Genomic DNA, 20,139 nt, shown 5'->3' with positions numbered 1-20,139 from the left:
GCGGTATAGTCTAGGTAGCTGTGAGAATCAGTGGGTTTGTAAAAGATATCAGTAGATAGACTGTCTCCAGTGATGAAAACAGAGAGATCAAGAAAGGGAAGGGAAGTGTCAAAAATGGACTAAGTAAATTTGAGGGCAGGGAGGAAGTTGGAGGGAAAGTTGATGAAATCGATGTTCTCAGCATGGGTGCAGGAAACAGCACTAATGCAGTCATCAATGTAGCATAGGAAGAGTTGGGGAGCGATGCTGGTGTAGGCTTGGAACATGAATTGTTCCATGTAGCTGATGAAAAGGAAGGCATTGCTGGGACCCATGGCTACACCTTCGATTTGAAGGAAGTGGAAGGAGCCAAAGGAAAAATTATTGAGGGTGAGGGCCAGTTCCATCAGATGGAGGAGAGTGGTGGCAGAAGAGAACTGGTTGTGTATGTTGTCCAGAAATAAGCAAAGAGCTTTAAGGCCCTTCTGATGGGGGTGGAGGTGTATAGGGACTGGTCATCCAGTGAAAATCCCTGCAACTTGCTAACCTTCACCCATATAGCCTTAGGAACGTAGAAGGAAAACAGAGCACCTGGAGGAAACCTACACAGTCACTGGGAGAACATACAAACTTCTTAAAGGCAGAGATGGACATTGAACATTAAGTGCTGGTGATGTTAATCATTGCTTTAAGACTAACAAATAAAGAATGAACAGAACTTCTCCAAGACATTCACTAGAATTACATCAGTGTGGATAATCCTGATGAAGGGTCTCTGCCTGAAATGTTGACTGTTTACTCTTTTCCATAGATGCTGCCTGACCTGCTGAGTTCCTTCAGTATTTTGTGAATGTTCTGTAGATTTTCTCCTGTTTGTAATCCTATATCTAAAACTTGCGCTATCTGACTTTCACCATTCAAGCAGCTTCAATTTTTCCAATTGACCTAGCATGTCTGTCAGGAAAATATATCTGCCAACAAAATATTTTGATACAAATTGCAAACAGTAGCAGTGGCATGAATCATGTAGATAGGTAGAACCTGTTAACAGGTATCCTCTAGGATGCTAGCATAGTCCCAGCGAAAGGTTGAACCACCTGGTGAGGGCAATGAAGATATCAGTGCTCTCACCCTCCTTTCTATCAAATATAGTGGGCTACAATTCTACCATGGTCTTCTGCACACTTCCATCTTACATTGTGTTTCGACCTTCACACAATCTCACAGGACATAACCTTCCTGTAGTATTTCTGCTGTGCTAATACCAACTAGGAAATTAATGTTGAAAGAAGTGCAGCTTCTTTATGAAGTTTTCATTTTTGCAGGAAAGTAACATTACTCAGAGTCAGAGACCCGGCCACTAAGTATGAATTCCCGTCATTTTAGGGGGAAGTCCCATCCCTTGGAAAGGCATTCTGCACTGAGGACAGAACATTTGTAAGGAGTCAGTCCTTGTAAGGAGTTTCTATGCTTTCCCATGATCACATGGGTTTCTTCTGTGTGCTCTAGTTTCCTCCCATGTTCCAAAATTGTATGGGTTAGTAGGTAATTGGTCACATGGGTCTAATTGAGTGGCACTGGTTTGTTAGGCTTGTTAGCATGCTGGACGTCTCTAAATCTAAATATTTCTAAAAATTGCTCTCACAGCTTCTCAATGTCTTATCTTCCCAGCTCTTTGAAATTAATTAAGATGTGCACACTGTTACCTATTTTGTCTGTTCAAGTTTTGGCAGACTTTAATTTAATCAAAGTAGTTCAATGTGTCATCCTATTTTGCAATGCCCAAGTCAAATATTTATTATATTTCATAATGGAACGAGCTTGGATGGGCATCTTGTTTGGCATGGATGCGTTGAGCTAAAGGGCCTGTTTCCATGATGTATTACTCTGTGGCTCTGTAGTGTTGTGCTAAAAAAGACCATGAGGCTAATTATACTTGATACAGTCTTGAATACCATGTTAGACAACTGGGATGATCAGAATTCACAAGTTACTATGGGCTTTGGGTGCTAAGACAAGGCAGGAGTAAGGATCTCAAAGGGGTATTAATGTGCAAATAATCCACGCCTTTATTTTCTATGTGTGTTTTTATTGCAGAAACTAGAATTGGAATCGACAGCTTATGCCAAAAATGTTGTGATATTTGGTGGGATTGAAGAAATTGTTCCCCTCCATTGATGCTGTCTGACCTGCTTTGTTCCTCCAGCAGTTTGTGTATGCTTTACAGAATAGTGTCTGTTTTGGGATACTGGTATCAGGCAAGGCTACTGAGCACACAAATAAAGAAAAAATCTTTCTTATTCACACTCTCTAGGGCTCTCATAATTTTATAAACTTCAACCAAACCTTAACTCAGTTTAAAATCATTATTCCTGATGATCCTTGTTAATTTGTTCTGAGCCCTTCGTAATGCTATCACGGAATATTCCCCAGGCTGCTCCACGAGGCGAGAGAAGAGATTGCTGAGCCTCTGGTTAGGATCTTTATGTCCTCGTTGTCCACTGGAATGGTACAGGAGGATTGGAGGGAGGCGAATGTTGTCCCCTTGTTCAAAAAAGGTAGTAGGGATAGTCCGGGTAATTATAGACCAGTGAGTCTTACGTCTGTGGTGGGAAAGTTGTTGGAAAAGATTCTTAGAGATAGGATCTATAGGCATTTAGAGAATCATGGTCTGATCAGGGACAGTCAGCATGGCTTTGTGAAGGGTAGATCGTGTCTAACAAGCCTGACAGAGTTCTTTGAGGTGGTGACCAGGCATATAGATGAGGGTAGTGCTGTGGATGTGATCTATATGGATTTTAGTAAGGCATTTGACAAGGTTCCACACGGTAGGCTTATTCAGAAAGTTAGAAGGCATGGGATCCAGGGAAGTTTGGCCAGGTGGATTCAGAGTTGGCTTGCCTGCAGAAGGCAGAGGGTGGTGGTGGAGGGAGTACATTCAGATTGGAGGATTGTGACTAGTGGTGTCCCACAAGGATCTGTTCTGGGACCTCTACTTTTCGTGATTTTTATTAACGACCTGGATATGGGGGTAGAAGGGTGGGTTGGCAAGTTTGCAGACGACACAAAGGTTGGTGGTGTTGTAGATAGTGTAGAGGATTGTCAAAGATTGCAGAGAGACATTGATAGGATGCAGAAGTGGGCTGAGAAGTGGCAGATGGAGTTCAACCCAGAGAAGTGTGAGGTGGTACACTTTGGAAGGGAAAACTCCAAGGCAGAGTACAAAGTAAATGGCAGGATACTTGGTAGTGTGGAAGAGCAGAGGGATCTCGGGGTACATGTCCACAGATCCCTGAAAGTTGCCTAACAGGTGGATAGGGTAGTTAACAAAGCTTATGGGGTGTTTGTTAGCTTTCATAAGTCGAGGGATAGAGTTTAAGAGTCGCGATGTAATGATGCAGCTCTATGAAATTCTGGTCAGCCACACTTGGAGTACTGTGTCCAGTTCTGGTCACCTCACTATAGGAAGGATGTGGAAGCATTGGAAAGGGTACAGAGGAGATTTACCAGGATGCTGTCTGGTTTAGAAAGTATGCATTATGATCAGAGATTAAGGGAGCTAGGGCTTTACTCTTTGGAGAGAAGGAGGATGAGAGGAGACATGATAGAGGTGTACAAGATAATAAGAGGAATAGATAGAGTGGATAGCCAGCGCCTCTTCCCCAGGGCTCCACTGCTCAGTACAAGAGGACATGGCTTTAAGATAAGGGGTGGGAAGTTCAAAGGGGATATTAGAGGAAGGTTTTTTTACTCAGAGAGTAGTTGGTGTGTGGAATGCACTGCCTGAGTCAGTGGTGGAGGCAGATACACTAGTGAAGTTTAAGAGACTACTAGACAGGTATATGGAGGAATTTAAGGTGGGGGCTTATATGGGAGGCAGGGTTTGAGGGTCGGCACAACATTGTGGGCCGAAAGGCCTGTACTGTGCTGTACTATTCTATGTTCTATAATGTACTGGCCACAAGTGTACACGATGCACTAGGTGTGGGGTAACTAATGAATTCAGTGGCCATTTAATTAGGTACACCTGCTCATTAATGCAAATATCTAATCAGCCAGTGATGTGGCAGCAACTCAAGGCATAAAAATATGTAGACATAGTCAAGTGGTTCAGTTGTTGTTCAGACCAAACATCAAAATGGGGAAGAAGTGTGATCTAAGTGACTTTGACTGTGGAATGATTGCTGGTACCAGACAGGGTGGTCTGAGAATCACAGAATCTGCTAATCTCCTAGGATTTTCACACACAACAGTCTCTTGAGCAGAGGTTACCAACCTTTTTTATGCCATGGACCACTACTGTTAACTGAGGGGTCCCTGGACCCCAGGGTAGGAACCCGTGCTCTACAGTTTACAGAGAATGGTGCAAAAAGCAATAAAAAAGCATCCAGTGAGCGCCAGTTCTGTGGGCAAAAATACCTTGTTAATGAGAGAGGTCAGAGAATACCCAGACTTTTTCAAGCTGACAGGAAGACAACAGCAACTCAAGTAACCACACATTATAATAGCGGTATGCAGAGAGCATCTGTGAACGCATATGTCAAACCTTGAAGTGGATAGACTTCAGCAGCAGCAGACCACACTGGGGCTTCACTCCTGCGCCTAACAGGACCTCTGAGTGTATATAGCTGTGATGACATCTTTCTGCTTTATTATATGACTCAACTAACATTCCATTTCTTCTTAGCTACCTAACCTACACGCTCTGCCATCTAAAGGGATCCATAGCTTTTGGTTCCTCCACGTTTTCCATTCCTTTTCACATTTTGATGTTATATCTCCCAAGTGCAACACATTTGTTTCCACTATAGCTTTCCACCATCTCCCAGGCTACAAAATCCATTTATGTACTTTAACCTGACCCTATTTAGTATTTAAATGTACTAGAATTTGGCATTTGCAGGTTACGAACTGCAAGATAATAACTATTTTGTGGAAGCCATCCAGTACATACCAAGTTCACGATGTGCTTTGCTGCTGCTTTTGCGTGGGAAGGGGGAGTTGGGGGGGGTGCTTTAGGGTTCTAACATTTAACTGTCATTCATTCTTTGGGGCACTCCTCTGTTTTCCTGGATGTTTGTGAAGAAAAAGAATTTCAGTATGTATATTGAAGAATGGATTAAAGATCACCAAAGAGTGAAAAGGGCAAAATTCAATATGCCCAAACAGTCACACATAATCCAGAAATATCATAAGTGGTGGGAAAAGAAAGTGAATATAATTAGTTGCACAATAATTAGTTACATTCCTCTTGGGGGGGAGGGGAATAAGTAAATTCATCAGTGTGCTGAAAGCTAATTTACTCATCAAAAAAGTGACATATAAGATGAAAGACGTATTATTTTAAGTTTGTAAGCAATCCATTGCAAATGAATAAATAATTAATTTGAACTAGTTATGTATATTTCAAAAACTTTGGTAACAGACTTAATTATAACGTACCAGCATGTTCAAACAGATAGAGTATTTATATTGGGATTCACTAATTAGAAGAAACCCATCTATGAAGATGGATATAAATGACTGGTAATTTTGTCTGCATGAAAGATATTCTGAGCTTTAAAATGCAGTATCTAGTTTCCATTATTGAAAGGTAATGGTCTGGCATAAAAAAAAACCATGACCTATCCCTTTCAATTCTAAATGTTTTGACAACAGGAATCAATCTAACTATAGTGTTGCTTACAATATCAATTTATGATCTGCTCCTTACACTTTTGATCAATAGATATTCAGGACATTGCTTAATTAGCATTATGCACTCCACTTCAAATACTCACTTCTTCCACCTTCAATACAACTACATTATCTACCACGCATATTCCAAAGCTGTGACTCAAAGGATAGCAGGAGCACAGCAACAATGCCAATAGCAAGTACCGTGTCAAATCACACTCCATCCTGACTCACCAATTCTTTCTCATGGCTGGTTTAAAATCTTGGAACTCAACACAACAAATGAGATTACATTTCCATAGTGCAACAATTCTAGAATGTTACTCGCCTTCACTTTCAAGGGGAGAGAGCAATGGTTAATAAATGCTGGCCCCAAAGATGCCCAAATCAAAGTGTTTGAATAAGAGCATCATTAGTTATGCATATCACAAGATCAGCATATGGGACACTTCATATTAGAGAACATTATAAAGCACCAAACTTTAAAACACTCAAGAATCTCAAGGTGGCAGCATTATAAATTACACTAGAATGTATGCATATTAATTGGATTTCATAAATAGAATAGATGGACACACAATATTCCATGACAAGTATTATGCTTGATGGGCAAACTGTGGCCTGTTTAAGAATCAGATTGGTCCCAGCATTGGTAACCCACAAGACACTATCTGCCAACTTGGGGAAAAAAGGACCCATTTCTGTTTCTTTTCAGACAGCCAGTTCTCTATTCGTCAACACTTTGCTCTCAATCCCAAGTGGTTTAATTTCATATATTAACCTCTTATATCTTTTACATGTGAACTTTATCAAAAAGTTTCTTAAAGTTGAAATAAAGCTCATTAAAAAAATTCCAGTTGAATTGTCTAGTATAATTTTCCTTTAACCAATGTTAACTTTGTCAGATCATATCTCTCTTCTCCAAGTCCCAGGCTATTATATCATTTATAATGGACTCTTGCAATTTGCCTATTATTGATCTCTAAGATAACTGGTCTCTAGCTTCCCTCTTTTCTCTGTCTACCTCTTTTTAAAATAGTCAGGTTATCTATCCTCCAATCCACTGCAAAAGCTCCAGATGATCAAAGCATTTCATTATCTCTAGGTCTAGTTCCTGAAATGCTATGAGATGCAGACCATCAGCCCCTGCGGATTTAATCCCTCCAATTTCCCCCAAATTATTTCCCTTGTGATATTTATTTTATTTAGTTCCTCCCTCTTACTCAACGCTATGTTTCTGTAAGATTAATTGTTTCCAAACTATGAATGTAATTGGCTTGCCATCTTTTTTCTTCCGTTCCTGACTGTAGTGGCCTACATTTGTCCTTGTTTATCTACCGAGGCCTTTACAATTAGTTTGTGCTCTCTAGGTCGTGCACACACTCTGTTTTCCTTTTCTGTATCAACCCCTTTGTTCTCCTTAATCAGCTCCAAATCCTCCGGTTTCCACTTTAACTGGCTTTTTTCTCTACTTTCCCCCCAGAAATTTGATAGTAACCCTCACAGATGTTGAAATCCATAGATGAGTCAACTTTTCTGTTTTAGTTTTGCATCAGACAGGAATGAATGACTGTTATCATTAATTCATACTCTCATTAAAATGAAAGATATGCTTTTGACCATCCACTGCCATACCTATAGGTTTCCAACTCTGGCTCGATAGTATTATTGTTTATTTTGATTCAGGACCCACATTTCAAAATCAACTCTCTAACTTTCCATCTTAATGAAGAATTAGTTACGATCAGAAGGATTATTCTTTTCCCCCACGATTGTTTAGTAATCCTTTCTGATTACACTGCACCCAAAATAGGACAGCCTGTCTCCAGAACATACTGGTATCAACCCTGCATACACTCCAGAAATTCCTCCTCTACATTATTATTTCTAATTCGATTTGCTTGACCTATCTGTACATCAGTTACCCTTTGATTAGAGTTGTGCCCTTATTTTATGCATCTGATTTCCTGTTTACTGCCATCCCTACTATTGGTAGTCAAGATACTACTGTTCCTTAACTCCAATCATGAAAATTCCACATCAATGTTCTCAGAACTAAGAATCTTCTTCGCTAATGTATTGGTTTCCCCTTTCATTGAACAAAGAGCAAGGCCAGCAAGAGTTTAGATCTATTCCTAGAGAAAACCCCATCAGCATGACAATTTTCAAATGCTGCTTAGTTTAATCAAAATGCACATTTTTGTTACTACCAAATGGAAAGGATTATATTGGGCTTTACTGATGATTTCAGGGTTTAAGAATTGTGTTAAATCATCGTTTCATGTGAATGAAGATAATGTGTCATCTGTTTATCTACAAGGATTTAAAATGAAATTACACCACACTATTCTTTGCATTTATTGTTAAACAAGCTAGAGAGAGTTGCACCATTTTCCTCCCTCTGCTGGAGGAATTGTGGAAGCATCATCATCATACAGACTACTGTACTTCAATAAGGTCCATTACCAGAATCTCCATTAGGTAATAAATCCAAGCTTCCTAATATCTCTGTTATTCAGGGAACTAGCAAAGTGCAGTTGAAGAACACCCTGTCCCAGAAAATACAATGACTAATAACATTTTCCTGTAGGAAATCAGAAAATCCCATCACCATAATAGTAACAGGATTCAGCAATCGTCAATAAAGGAGAACTGTGTTTAAAAAAATACATCTCAATTCTCTCATAGGTATTTACTACCCATAATTGTGTTTTTTTCTGCAGTAATCATGTAATTTGTAGTGATAATGTGGCAACTGCAGATATAAAAATATGTAATAATTGCCTCTGAAGTATAAAGCTAAAAGGCAGTTTAGAATTATATAAAATGTACAAGTCTGAAGTTCAGAAACAGTTCAAGTAATTTAAAATAACTTCGAAAACTTCAATTATTGTCATCCAGTCACACAACACAGAAACAGACACTCAGCCCAACAAGCCAAACTTTAGTGACCATTGTCCATCCACTTATGCCAATCCCTTTTTAATTAAAATTTTATTCTCTGTATCTTCTAATCATCTCCTCCCAGATTTCTCATTCACTTGAACACAAGAGGTATTTTACAATGGCCAATTAACTTACCAACCTGCACATCCTTTGGGAACGTGGGAGGAAACTCATGTAGTCACAGGGAGAGTGTGCGAACTCCACACGGACAGCATCTTGGGCCAGGATTGAACCCAGCACTGTGGGGCAGTAATTCTACTAGCTGTGACCACCCCCTCCCCACCCCATTATAGTGAATTCTTGATCTGACTGCTTCTGTGACAAAAGCCATTAGATTTTAACCTTCCCACCAGATGCAGACACAGGTTTCAGTTTAGGTGTAGTAAATTTAACCTGCTAATTACATCAGAGAAGAAAGCCACTTGGCCCATCAAATCTATACCACCATCCAGAACGATTCTATCAACCTCAATCCACTCACCTTACTTCCCAGTACCCCTGCAACAGATTCTCTTTCAGATATAAAAACTATTCCCTTAATTCTTTAAGGTGGCAATTTACAGTAGCCACTTCTTTGGGATATATAAGAAAACTGGTGAACCTGGAACAACTTCATGGAATGACAGGGAGAATGTGAAAGTTCATACAGATGGCAGCCGAAGCCAAAACTGAGCATGCATCTCCAAGGCAATGAGGCATCAACACTAACTGCTGCAGCACAGCGCCACTCTGTAATGGAGTAAAAAAGAGAATTAATACCTCAGGAATTTTGTTACAGAAACTTCTCCAGAGTTTGTTGGATTTTGAGGCAGCAACTCACAAATCCTTGGGTCAAAATTTTAAACAAGTGAATAATGAAAGTTTCAGAGGCATTCAAAACATCTAACAAGAAAATTGGTTGTTATTACAGTACCAGAATGCACAAGGCCAGAAATGAAATTTTGCGTGTAAACAGACAACTAGGCTAATGAGTAATTTTTAGCTAACAACAGAGATATCAAGAATGCAGAACTTTGATCGACAAGTAGGGCAAGGCACCCGATTTGAAAGCCACGTTTCTGGATGCTGCTGATCTTGGCGGCTGGCAAACCATTTCCCCATGCAGGTCAGACACCACATAGGACGACAGTAGCACTGTTGACATTCACCCTCATTTGGGTCCATACAGACTTTGACAAGTTTGATATTAGCAGCTGTCTGCATGCAGCCAATGCATGGCTCCAGTTCCTGTTTTAAAGAAACAGTGTGCAGTTAAAAGAAAATTAGATAATATCTCTATCAGCCACCTCTAAAAGATTCTTGGAGAACAATTGTGATTCAGTTAACTTACAAAGTTCTTGGTATTATACAATTCTTCAAACAATATTACCAACTCTGCCCTACTTACCAGTATAACTATGTCTTCAAGATCAATGTTATTTTTGATTTGATGAAACAGTGACAGCACCATTGTGGAATTGAATTATTGTCACGTAAGCTATGACTTAAATTTATATTCTATCTTTTGTTAATGAAATCTGAAAACCTATCCTTTTTTTAAGCAATAAAACAACTTTCTATTCACATAGCTTCTGTTATAACAGTTTTCACAAGTGATAAACAGGAATAGATTCCTATTTTGAAGTGGAATATGATCTGTAATGCAACACAGAACTTGGTCACACCACATTCCCATGGACGCTAATTTGAAATCTACTGGAAGGTGTTGGCTTTAATGTGTTTCTTTTAAATACTCCTCCTCTCCTTCAAACACTTCCATGGCTCTTTTATGCCCAGTTCAAGAGGTTTGACAGCTCATTCACAAAACAAATGATCAATTCTTTGATTTTCCCCAATATTATCCATTTTGGTTTCTTCTGGGGCTGGTACATGGATTGCTCATTACAGCACAACAATTTACTGATTCCTTTTACTCAGATGAAGTACTTACCATTTTTCTAGTCCAATTTCCCCAAAAGAAATCCAAATCTTCTAAAGACATACTGCCCTCCCCACCAACCTTCCCCCTCACCTGGATTCACACATTACCTGCCAGCTTATACTCCTTCCCACTCCCCCTCCCCCCTTCTTATTCTGGCTTCTTCCTTCTTTTTTTCTAGTCTTGATGAAGTGTCTCAGCTGAAAATGTTGACTCTTTATTCCCCTCCATGGATGCTGCCTGACTTGCTGATTTCCTCAAGCATCTTGTGTGCATTGCTCAAGATTGCCAGCAGCTGCAGAATTTGTTGTGCTTATGATTTACTACCTTGTTATTTCTTTTTTTTGCACTATTACTTTTGCAATTTAGAGTAATTTTATGTCTCTGCACTGTACTGCTACTGCAAAACAACAAATTTCATGTCATATGAGCGATAGTAAATCTGATTCTGAGCTGACAGATTTGTGCTGGATTTCACATGACTGAATACAGATAGCCAATGTATGGTTGTACTTCATGGTCAAACACAATTCAGTAGTCATTTTAATCCTAAAGCAATCAAAGTGATCAACCTCCACATCTGTGACAAAGGAAGTAATTCACCTCCTCTTTCAGCACAAATTTTCATGTTAGAAATTCCATGAAGCACAAGCCAATAAAGAGAGTAACAATGCTACTGGGATCTTGGTGAATGTCAGTTTTTATGGACTGTGGGAAAATGAATCAGAGTCAAGTGTGTACTTGAGGATTGGGTTAGGAAGGGTAGTTCTTTCTGGATTCCTTCCTATTGTAATATTTCTATGGCTCCAAGTTGAATACAAAAATAAAGAAAGAATCAGGGATTGGACAGAGGGAAAGAGAGGAAACGTTCCTGTTTTGAATGGTTATAAATTTCCATGAACAACTCATTACCTGCAAAAATGAGACTCCACTGGAATATTGAATGGCAATGCGAAAAAATAAATATCCCCATTGAAAGAGCTTTTACATTAAGAACAGGCATTACATTACATTGAGTTTAATTGGCAATTAGTATAGAAATGAAGAAGTTTCATAAAACACAAATGCTGAATCAATTTTCTGCAAGAGCAATCACAATAATGCCTTATTATCACAAATTGCCAAATGATTTGTGCAATTACAATTCATATGGTTTCTCTTTTGTATCACAAGACTGTGATGTGATTTCTTTGTTTATAAACTTCAAATGCTGTTATTTAACTGTGAAATTCTGGCTCGTTAACCTGGAACAAGTTTAATTTCTTGTAATTGTGTCTGCTAGATATCAGGACATAAACACAAACTAAATAAAAGAAAATTCAGTATTAATGACAGGATGTTCCTTTCCAAGAAAGATTAATTTCTGAAAGAGTTTTCAAAGTGAAGACAGCAACTTATCAATGGCAGATGGAAGCAATGATTATGCTTGGGCATGGGAAACAAACTGCAAATTTCTATGGAAACATGTTAGATTTAATAAATGGCCTCCCTCATCTGTACATGCCTTTAATCTTCATTATACTCAAATCTGAAGCAGAGTGAAAGGGTTTACAAACTTGAGAGCATAGCTTTAATATTCACTTCCATGCCAAGCTGCAAAATACACACTTACTCTCTTATAATATCAATTATATTCTTTTCCTGATGATTGTGCAGAATAGAACTGGACTATACAACTCCAATCTGAGCACTTTAGGATTGTAAAAGCAATCCCCTCAGAGATGATGAATACATTAGGAATGCTCTTCCAAAATTCCACTCTTTATGAAAAAAGTCATGATATATAAGAAAACAAAGCCAAGAGAAAATAGGGAATTAGCAGCCAGTTAGCTTGAGACACATTTTCAGGAAAATGCTGCGATCTACTATTGATAAGAAGCTGTTCAATACAGAACATAATGTGATTGGGCATGAGGCATCTGATGGAGTTTCAAGGATACAAGCAGCAAGGTTTATGATAGAAAACTAATAGATGTAGTAAATCTGTATTTTCCAAACAGCTTTTCATAAAGTAGACAAAAGGTTCTGACAGGATTTATCACATTCAAGGCTACAATTAATAGATTTTTGACAAAAAGAGTACCTAGGGATATGACAGATCAAACTGGAAAATGGATGACCTTAATAAATTGTATGACTATGTGGACTACTTCGGTTTTTATTTCTTTTGTTGACCTGATTCCAACTCTTATAATCAATGACAAGGATTACAGATTTCCAAGGGATTATAAATTTATGGAAAAAAGTGGGATAAGGGGTGTGAAGCAATTTTTAAACAATAATTTAGATAGTCTGTGACGAGAATACACATAAATTAAGATGTTTGCTGGCCTGGGCTAGCACCAGTGGCATCAGCAGTTAGTCTGCCACCTGTTCTCAGGGGAGGGAGAGATGAGGCACACAATGAAGCAGCATTTGGAGGTGTTAATTAAGGAGCCATCAGTCTGGGTATTCTCAAGATCGGCTCCCCCTTTGAACCCTGAACTGTTTGAAGTGATGGACGGGCAATACCCCAGCAGGGGGATAAAAAGGGACAGGTTCGCTAAGGCAGGGACACACACACGACACCCCGAGGTAATGAGACCCTGGAAGCGGTGCGCCTCTCACAAGTCGGTGGGAAGTACCGGGCCATAAACGCACAGGGTGGAAAGGTACGATCAGCAGGAACCTGGTGTGTGTCCGCCCTTGCTTGGGTGCCGGGTTCACTGCAGAGGATCGACCGCATCTGGAGGAGGGGTCACAGTCGGTGACCTCAGGTGACATCACAAAGGACTCGCCCGAAAGCTGCTTGTGAGCAATATCGCAGGTCTGTGTGTGGAAGCCGTTTCGAATGATCATTCGTTCTTGTTCTCTCTCCCTCCCCCCACGTTGTCCATCACCATGGCAACGATTACTGCGAACTGAACTAAATTGAACTGGACTTTGTGTCACTTTGAAATTGGTCATTTACCCCTAGACAACGATGGAGCTTGATTGATCCTGTTATCTTAATTCTGTGCACATGTGTGTTTATCATTGCTGAACTGTAGCATTTATTATCCTTTTGATTATTGTGTTGCTTGTTTCTTTAATAAAACTTCTTTAGTTCTAGTAATCCAGACTCCAACTGAGTGATCCATTTCTGCTGGTTTGGCAACCCAGTTACGGGGTACGTAACAAGTCTTAATGTGACATACTCAAGCTTTCATATAAAAGCACAATCCACTTCACATTTCCCTTTTCAGCTACGGCAGCAGTGCCTCAACACTTTCTAAGACAAATATGGCCTCCTTTGAGAAAACCATCCTCTAATCTGTTACTGTTTCAGAAACCATTAAACAAAACTCTACTGGTTGCAAAGCTGGATAAAAAGCAATACATTTTTTGAACAAGTATGCAGGTTTAAATCATTTAAATCAGTCTGGTCAAAGTTGCAATAAGTTGAAACCCATCCAGCTTCCTATGCTTCTACTGTGTTTATCACCTTTTTATGCACTTTTTGGTAGTTTTTACACTTTATTCTATATTATTATTGTTTTACCTTATTTTATCTCAATTTGATCTGTATGAACAGTATACATACAGATCAAGAGAGCAAGTTGCAAGAAACCATCAGAAATGTAAGAAACAGAGAAAAATTGATGGTTTTCACTGTATCTTGATATTTGTAACATTAATAAAACAATACCAAATTTCAACCCATAATATATTCCTAAGGTGTTTTAAAACATCTTGAGTAGATGTTAGGACAGCTAATTCCTCTCCAGCTCACCTACCCACCTGGCTTCACCTATCACCTTCTAGTTATCTTCCTTCCCCTCCCCCCCACCTTTTTATTCAGTGTCTACCCCTTTTTTCCCCAGTCCTGAAGAAGGGTTTTGCCTGAAATGTTTATTTCCATAGATGTTGTCTGACCTGCTGAGTTCCTCCAGCATTTTGCGTATGTGTTGCTTTGGATTTTCAGCATCTGAAGACTTTCTTGTGTTTAGGGCAGGTGATTTGAAATTTAACCAAGGAGGTAAGGAGGAAGCAGTGTGATAAAGATTAGAGAGAAAGCAGGAGAGGTAGCAACAGATATGTTGAGGAAATTCTAAATCTTATAGGCTACACAGCTGAAGGGAAAGCCGTAAACAGTGGAACAAGGAAATTCATGGTCAGAGCTTTTGAAGCAGAGAGATTTTGGAGGGTTGCATGGTGTAAGATGGTTACAGAGATAGAGGTGAAGAGGGATGTAGAAGTAAGAATGAAAGTAATCTGAAGTGAATATACATCAGCAAGCACAAAGGTGATGGAATTTGATGCAACGTAGGGAAAGTGTTAAAAATTTTAAGGCTAGTTCAAATCACAAGATGGGAGGCTTCCAATCAATTGTTAAGTAAGGTAATGAACAGGGACTGATACAGAGTTTGTGGAGTAGCTTTATTTTACTTTTAAACAATTAAGCCCAACATACTTTGCATAGTAATGATTCTATTTCCAGTTCAATTGGAGAAGCTTTGTTTACTTTCCCAATTTGCACCCACCTTTGCTTTGCACTGCTATTGTTTTTCATTTAGCATCAGACGCTTTCCATAATCAGACCTATTCCCCAAACTTTAAAACTTCTGTGCATGGTTAAACCTTGTTACGTTTCATGATGAAGACCATTAACTTGAAATATAGCCCAGAATAAAGCTTACAACATTTATGCTTTTTATTGTTTCTCTGTGATTGTGTTGCCACAGATTCACTATGATATTATTAATTGTGACAATGCATACCTGATTCCCAGAAAGATGATAAGGTTGATTTAATTCTACTTGGATCTTGAATGTGTCCAAAAACATGTCACTCAGAGACTGATGGATGACCACATTATGGGCATTCCGGATTGTAGTATGGAGCTTCTCACGAAGTTCACCATATTCTGTTGAATTTAACCTGCAAACAAAAAAAAAGAAATTTCAATCTGTGACAAGAGCTAATGTTAATCATTTTCTTTTATTTGCACCCCACTTGCTATGGTTTTGTTGTATTAAGGGAAAGAGGTTAGAAGACTTTAAAAGTGTTAAGGAAAGAATATTAGGAAATCAGCTCAAAAATGATCTGACAATTAGTCTCAACTTTTAAGCAGCAATGGAAAATTAAGTTTGACTCTACACTGGGTTACATCACCTACCTAATGTCAAATGGTGTGATGTGTGGATTGATGATGCCCACTCGGATTGTGAGGAATTGCACAGGTGTATTTAAGTCAGGACACAGTTCGTGCTGCCTTGATTCAGTCAGGGTGAGGTGAATGTCCTGTTGCTGTGCTATATAAACACGATACGTAGTCACCTTTATCACCCAGGTATCAGTGACAACAACTCGGGCTCCTGGTGCACCGGAGGCAAATTTATCAATCCGTCGGAACTCTGTATTCACAGAAGATGCCACAGCTCTCCAACTGGACTGAGGAAGGGCATAGTGTGCAAGGCTTCGGGCTATCGGATGGTTGCCCCAATTATTTAAGGACCAATACCAAACGATGAGACTAACAATGACAGGAATTAGCACAGCTATCGCCAAGTAAATAATCCATCCCTTGCTCACAAGAACGTAGTAGTACTTTTCATCAGAAGTTGCAAAACACATTCCTGCAAAATAACCTGCAAGAAAAAAAATAGTAAAGGAAGATTGACAATAGGAACATGCATATTAGTAAAGGAACATTATGTACCTACTTGCAAAGTTTATGTCAAAACTTAATTGCAAAAAAAATCCTCCGTAGTTCAAAGTCAAAAATGAATTTACTATAAAAGTACATATATATTATATCTCCACATACTACCTGGAGATTTATTTTCTTGCAGGCATTTACAGGAAAACAATATTTATGAAAAACTGTACATAAACAAAGACTAACAAATAACCAATGTGCCAAAAAAATAAAACTGTGCAAATAATAAAAAAAATGAGAACATGAGCTGTAGAGCCCTTGAAAGTGAGTCTGTAGGTTGTAGAATCAATTCAATGTTGAGGTAAGTGAAGTTATCCACTCTGGTTCAGAAGCCTGATGGTTGTAGGGTAATAACCATTCCTGAACTGGTGGTGTAGGACCCAAGGCTCCAGTATCTACTACCCGATGGTAGTCACATGGCCTGGATGGTAGGGGTCCTTGAGGATGGATGCTGCTTTCTACTGGCAGCGCTCAATGGTAGGGAAGGCTTTGCCTGTGATGGACTGAGCTCTGTCCACCACTTTTTGTACACTTTTCTGTTTATAGATATTTGTGTTTCCATACCAAGCCATTATGCAACCAGTTAGGATGCTCTCCACTGTGCATCTATAGAAGTTTGTTAAAGTTTACGGTGAAACACTGAATCTACACAAACGTCTTAGAATGTAGAGGCACTGTGGCACTTGCATGCTGCTCCCAGGACAGATCCTCTGACATGATAATGCCAAGGAACTTATAGTTACTGACTCTTTACATCTCTGATTTCCCAATGAGGACTAGCTCATAAAATTCTAGCATCTTCCTCCTGTCCATAATTAGCTCTTTGGTTTTGCTCACATTGAGTAAGAGTTTATTGTTGTGGCACCATTCAACCAGATTTCCATTCTCACTCCTATATGCCAATTGGTTCACCTCCAACCTTGCTTTCTCTCCAAAATAACCCTTGCATTCAAGTGTTAACTTACACCCTTTTGAAGTGCAAGGACTATTTTGTATTGCATGTAAACTTTGTTTTAATTAGATTTCATCTTGGTCCTGTGTTCGATGGGTTTCAATGCAACGTAAAAGTTATAGATACACTAGAGGACTAAATTAAAGAAGTTCAAAGTTCAAATTTATTATCGCAGTATGTATACAGTATGCAACCTTGAGATTTATCTTCTTGCTGGCGCCCACAAAACAAAGAAACAAGAGGGTCCCTAAAAGTGAGTCCACAGCTACTGAGTGAGTTCAGCGCTGAGGTGAGTGAAGCCAGTCCAGGAGCCCAGTGGCTGCAGGGCAAGAACTGTTTCAAAACCTGGTAGCGTGGGATCCAAGTCTCCTGCACCTTCCCCCACCCCCCACCCGGTGGTAATGGTAAGATGAGAGGGAAGCAGGTCAAGCACAAACAGTTCCTCCTTCAGGAGACTGCAAAATTGCTAGTTCGTTTAGAAGGTTTAAAAGTACATTTCTTAAAAGAAAATTACAGGCTGCAGATTGCAGTGATCATAGTTCAGACGAAATATATCTAGTAGAGTATCTAGCAGTTTTGAGAGTTGCTGGCAAAATGTTGCTGTATGTCCATAAGACTCAGGAGCAGAATTAGGCCATTCAGCCCACTGAGTCTGCTCCGCCATTCCATCATGGCTGATCCCGGATATCACTCAACCCCATACACCTGCCTTCTCACCATATCTTTCGATGCCGTGACCAATCAGGAAACGATTAACTTCCGCCTTAAATATAGACACGGGCTTGGCTTCCACCACAGTCTGTGGCAAAGCATTCCACAGATTTACTACTCTAGCCAAAAAAAAAATCCTCCTTACCTCTGTTCCAAAGGATTGCCAGTCAATTTTGAGGCTGTGCCCTCTAGTTCTGGATACCCCACCATAGTAAACTTCCTCTCCACATCCACCTTATCTAGTCCTTTCAACATTCAGTAGGTTTCAATGAGATCCCCTCGCATTCTTCTAAATTCCACTGAGTACAGGCCCAAAGCTGCCAAATGCTTCTCATATGTTAACCCCATCATTCCTGGAATCATCTTCATGAACCTCCTCTGGACTCTCTCCAATGACAACACATCCTTTCTGAGATATGGAGCCCAAACTTGTTGACAATACTCTAAGTGCGGTCTGCCTAGAGTCTTATAAATACTCGGTATTATCTCCTTGCTTTTATATTCTATTCCCCTTGAAATAAATGCCAACCCTGCATTTGCCTTCTTTACGACAGACTCAACTGTAAATTAACCCTCTGGGAGTCTTGCATGATTCCAAAGTCCCTCTACACCTCTGATGTTTGAATCTTCTCCCCATTTAGATAATAATCCACATTACTGTTACTTTTATCAAAATGCATTATCATACATTTCCCAACACTGTATTCCATCTGCCATATGTGCTCATTCTTTTAACTTGTCTAAGTCCTGCTGAAATCACATTGCTTCCTCAGCGTTACTTACCGCTCCACCCATCTTCGTATCATGCGCAAACTTTGCTACGAAGCCATCAATTCTATTATTTAAATCACTGACAAACAATGTGAAAAGTAGCGGTCCGGATACTGACCTCTGAGGAACACCACTAGTCACAGGCAGCCAACCAGAAAAGGCCCCTTTTATTCCCACTCGCTGGCTCCTGCCTGTTGGCCATTCTGCTATCCAGGCCAGTATCTTTCCTGTAACACCATAGGGTTTTATCTTGTTAAGAAGCCTCATGTGTGGCACCTTATCAAATGCCTTCTGAAAATCCAAGTAAATGACATCCACTGCCTCTCCAGGGCCTTCTTGCAAGGGAGCTACAAGGAAAAAATTTAGAACTGGCATGCAATTATTTGGAAAGAAAGTTAACAACAGGAATTCTGCAGATGCTGGAAATTCAAGCAACACACATCAAAGTTGCTGGTGAACGCAGCAGGCTAGGCAGCATCTCTAGGAAGAGGTAAAGTGGGAGGGAGAGATCCAAAATGATAGGAGAAGACAGGAGGGGGAGGGATGGAGCCAAGAGCTGGACAGGTGATTGGCAAAGGGGATATAAGAGGGTCATGGGACAGGAGGCCCAGGGAGAAAGATGGGGGAGGGGGGAGACCCAGAGGATGGGCAAGGGGTATAGTCAGAGGGAGAAAAAGGACAGTGAGAGAAAGAATGTGTGTATAAAAATAAATAATGGATGGGGTACGAGGGGGAGGTGGGGCATTAGCAGAAGTTAGAGAAGTCAATGTTCATGCCATCAGGTTGGAGGCTAAAGAAAGTTAATCTGGTACACTGGCTAAAGTTAAACTACATTTGTACTATAGAAACAAGAACAAAATTGGAAAAAGCAGTACCTGTGAAAAAGAGAAATAGATTTAATAGGCCAGGATAAAGACTTTATGTCAGAACAAGGTTGCAATTCTGATTTAATATCAGGAATTCATTCAATACTCAGTTTCTTTCTGCAGAAACCCAAGAAAGGAAGTAGAATGTAATTTTCTTTTCCTACATGTGTCAGCAAGTAGAGATGACACGGACTCAATACACACCTGCTTCAAGAGTTTCAGTAACTACAGTGATCACTGGAACTGAAATTAGAGAGTTCAAAACTTCTAATACAAATTGACAACTCCTTGACTAGGTCCCAGCAGACAGTCTGGGCCAGTCCCACAGTGCCAGCAGACCGCTCGGGCCGTCCTCCCCTGCCACCGGCGCAGTGGCGCTTACCTAGCGGCAGCAGTGAGTGCACGGCGAGAGTGGCGGCCGTCCGGCGGATGTGGTAGTGGACGAAGGCCAGCTGCTCGCTGCCCAGCTGATCGGACAGCAGGTCCTGCACCGTCAACCCCGCCGAACGGAACTCAGTTGGGGTTAAGACGAAGCAGAAGCACAAAACGACGTAAAACAACGTAAACACCACCTCGGGGCTGTTCATTGTCAAAATCCCCAGTTGTGGTCTCCGTGGAAACACGAAAATCAGGTCCCGGG

General features: G+C 40.1%; 1 protein-coding gene across 5 annotated transcripts in view; it reads right to left on the bottom strand.

The window, feature by feature from the left end:
• The window catches only part of tmem129 (transmembrane protein 129, E3 ubiquitin protein ligase), a 42,625-nt gene extending 22,486 nt beyond the window's left edge, over window positions 1-20,139 (bottom strand). For 2 of the 5 annotated variants that reach the window (XM_072256611.1, XM_072256614.1), the window contains exons 1-3: window positions 19,882-20,139; window positions 15,657-16,128; window positions 15,259-15,418 (exon numbers count right to left, since the gene is read on the bottom strand). In XM_072256611.1, the coding sequence (XP_072112712.1) occupies window positions 15,259-15,418; window positions 15,657-16,128; window positions 19,882-20,086 (837 nt within the window). In that variant the 5' untranslated portion in view covers window positions 20,087-20,139. The other 3 variants (XM_072256613.1, XM_072256610.1, XM_072256612.1) reach the window with 3 other exon arrangements.

The sequence above is a fragment of the Mobula birostris genome, chromosome 4 (genome assembly GCF_030028105.1).
Source record: "Mobula birostris isolate sMobBir1 chromosome 4, sMobBir1.hap1, whole genome shotgun sequence".
Taxonomy (NCBI): Eukaryota; Metazoa; Chordata; class Chondrichthyes; order Myliobatiformes; family Myliobatidae; genus Mobula; species Mobula birostris.
The sequence above is the reverse complement of the archived record's forward strand: the minus strand, read 5'-3'. Positions and strand labels throughout refer to the sequence as shown.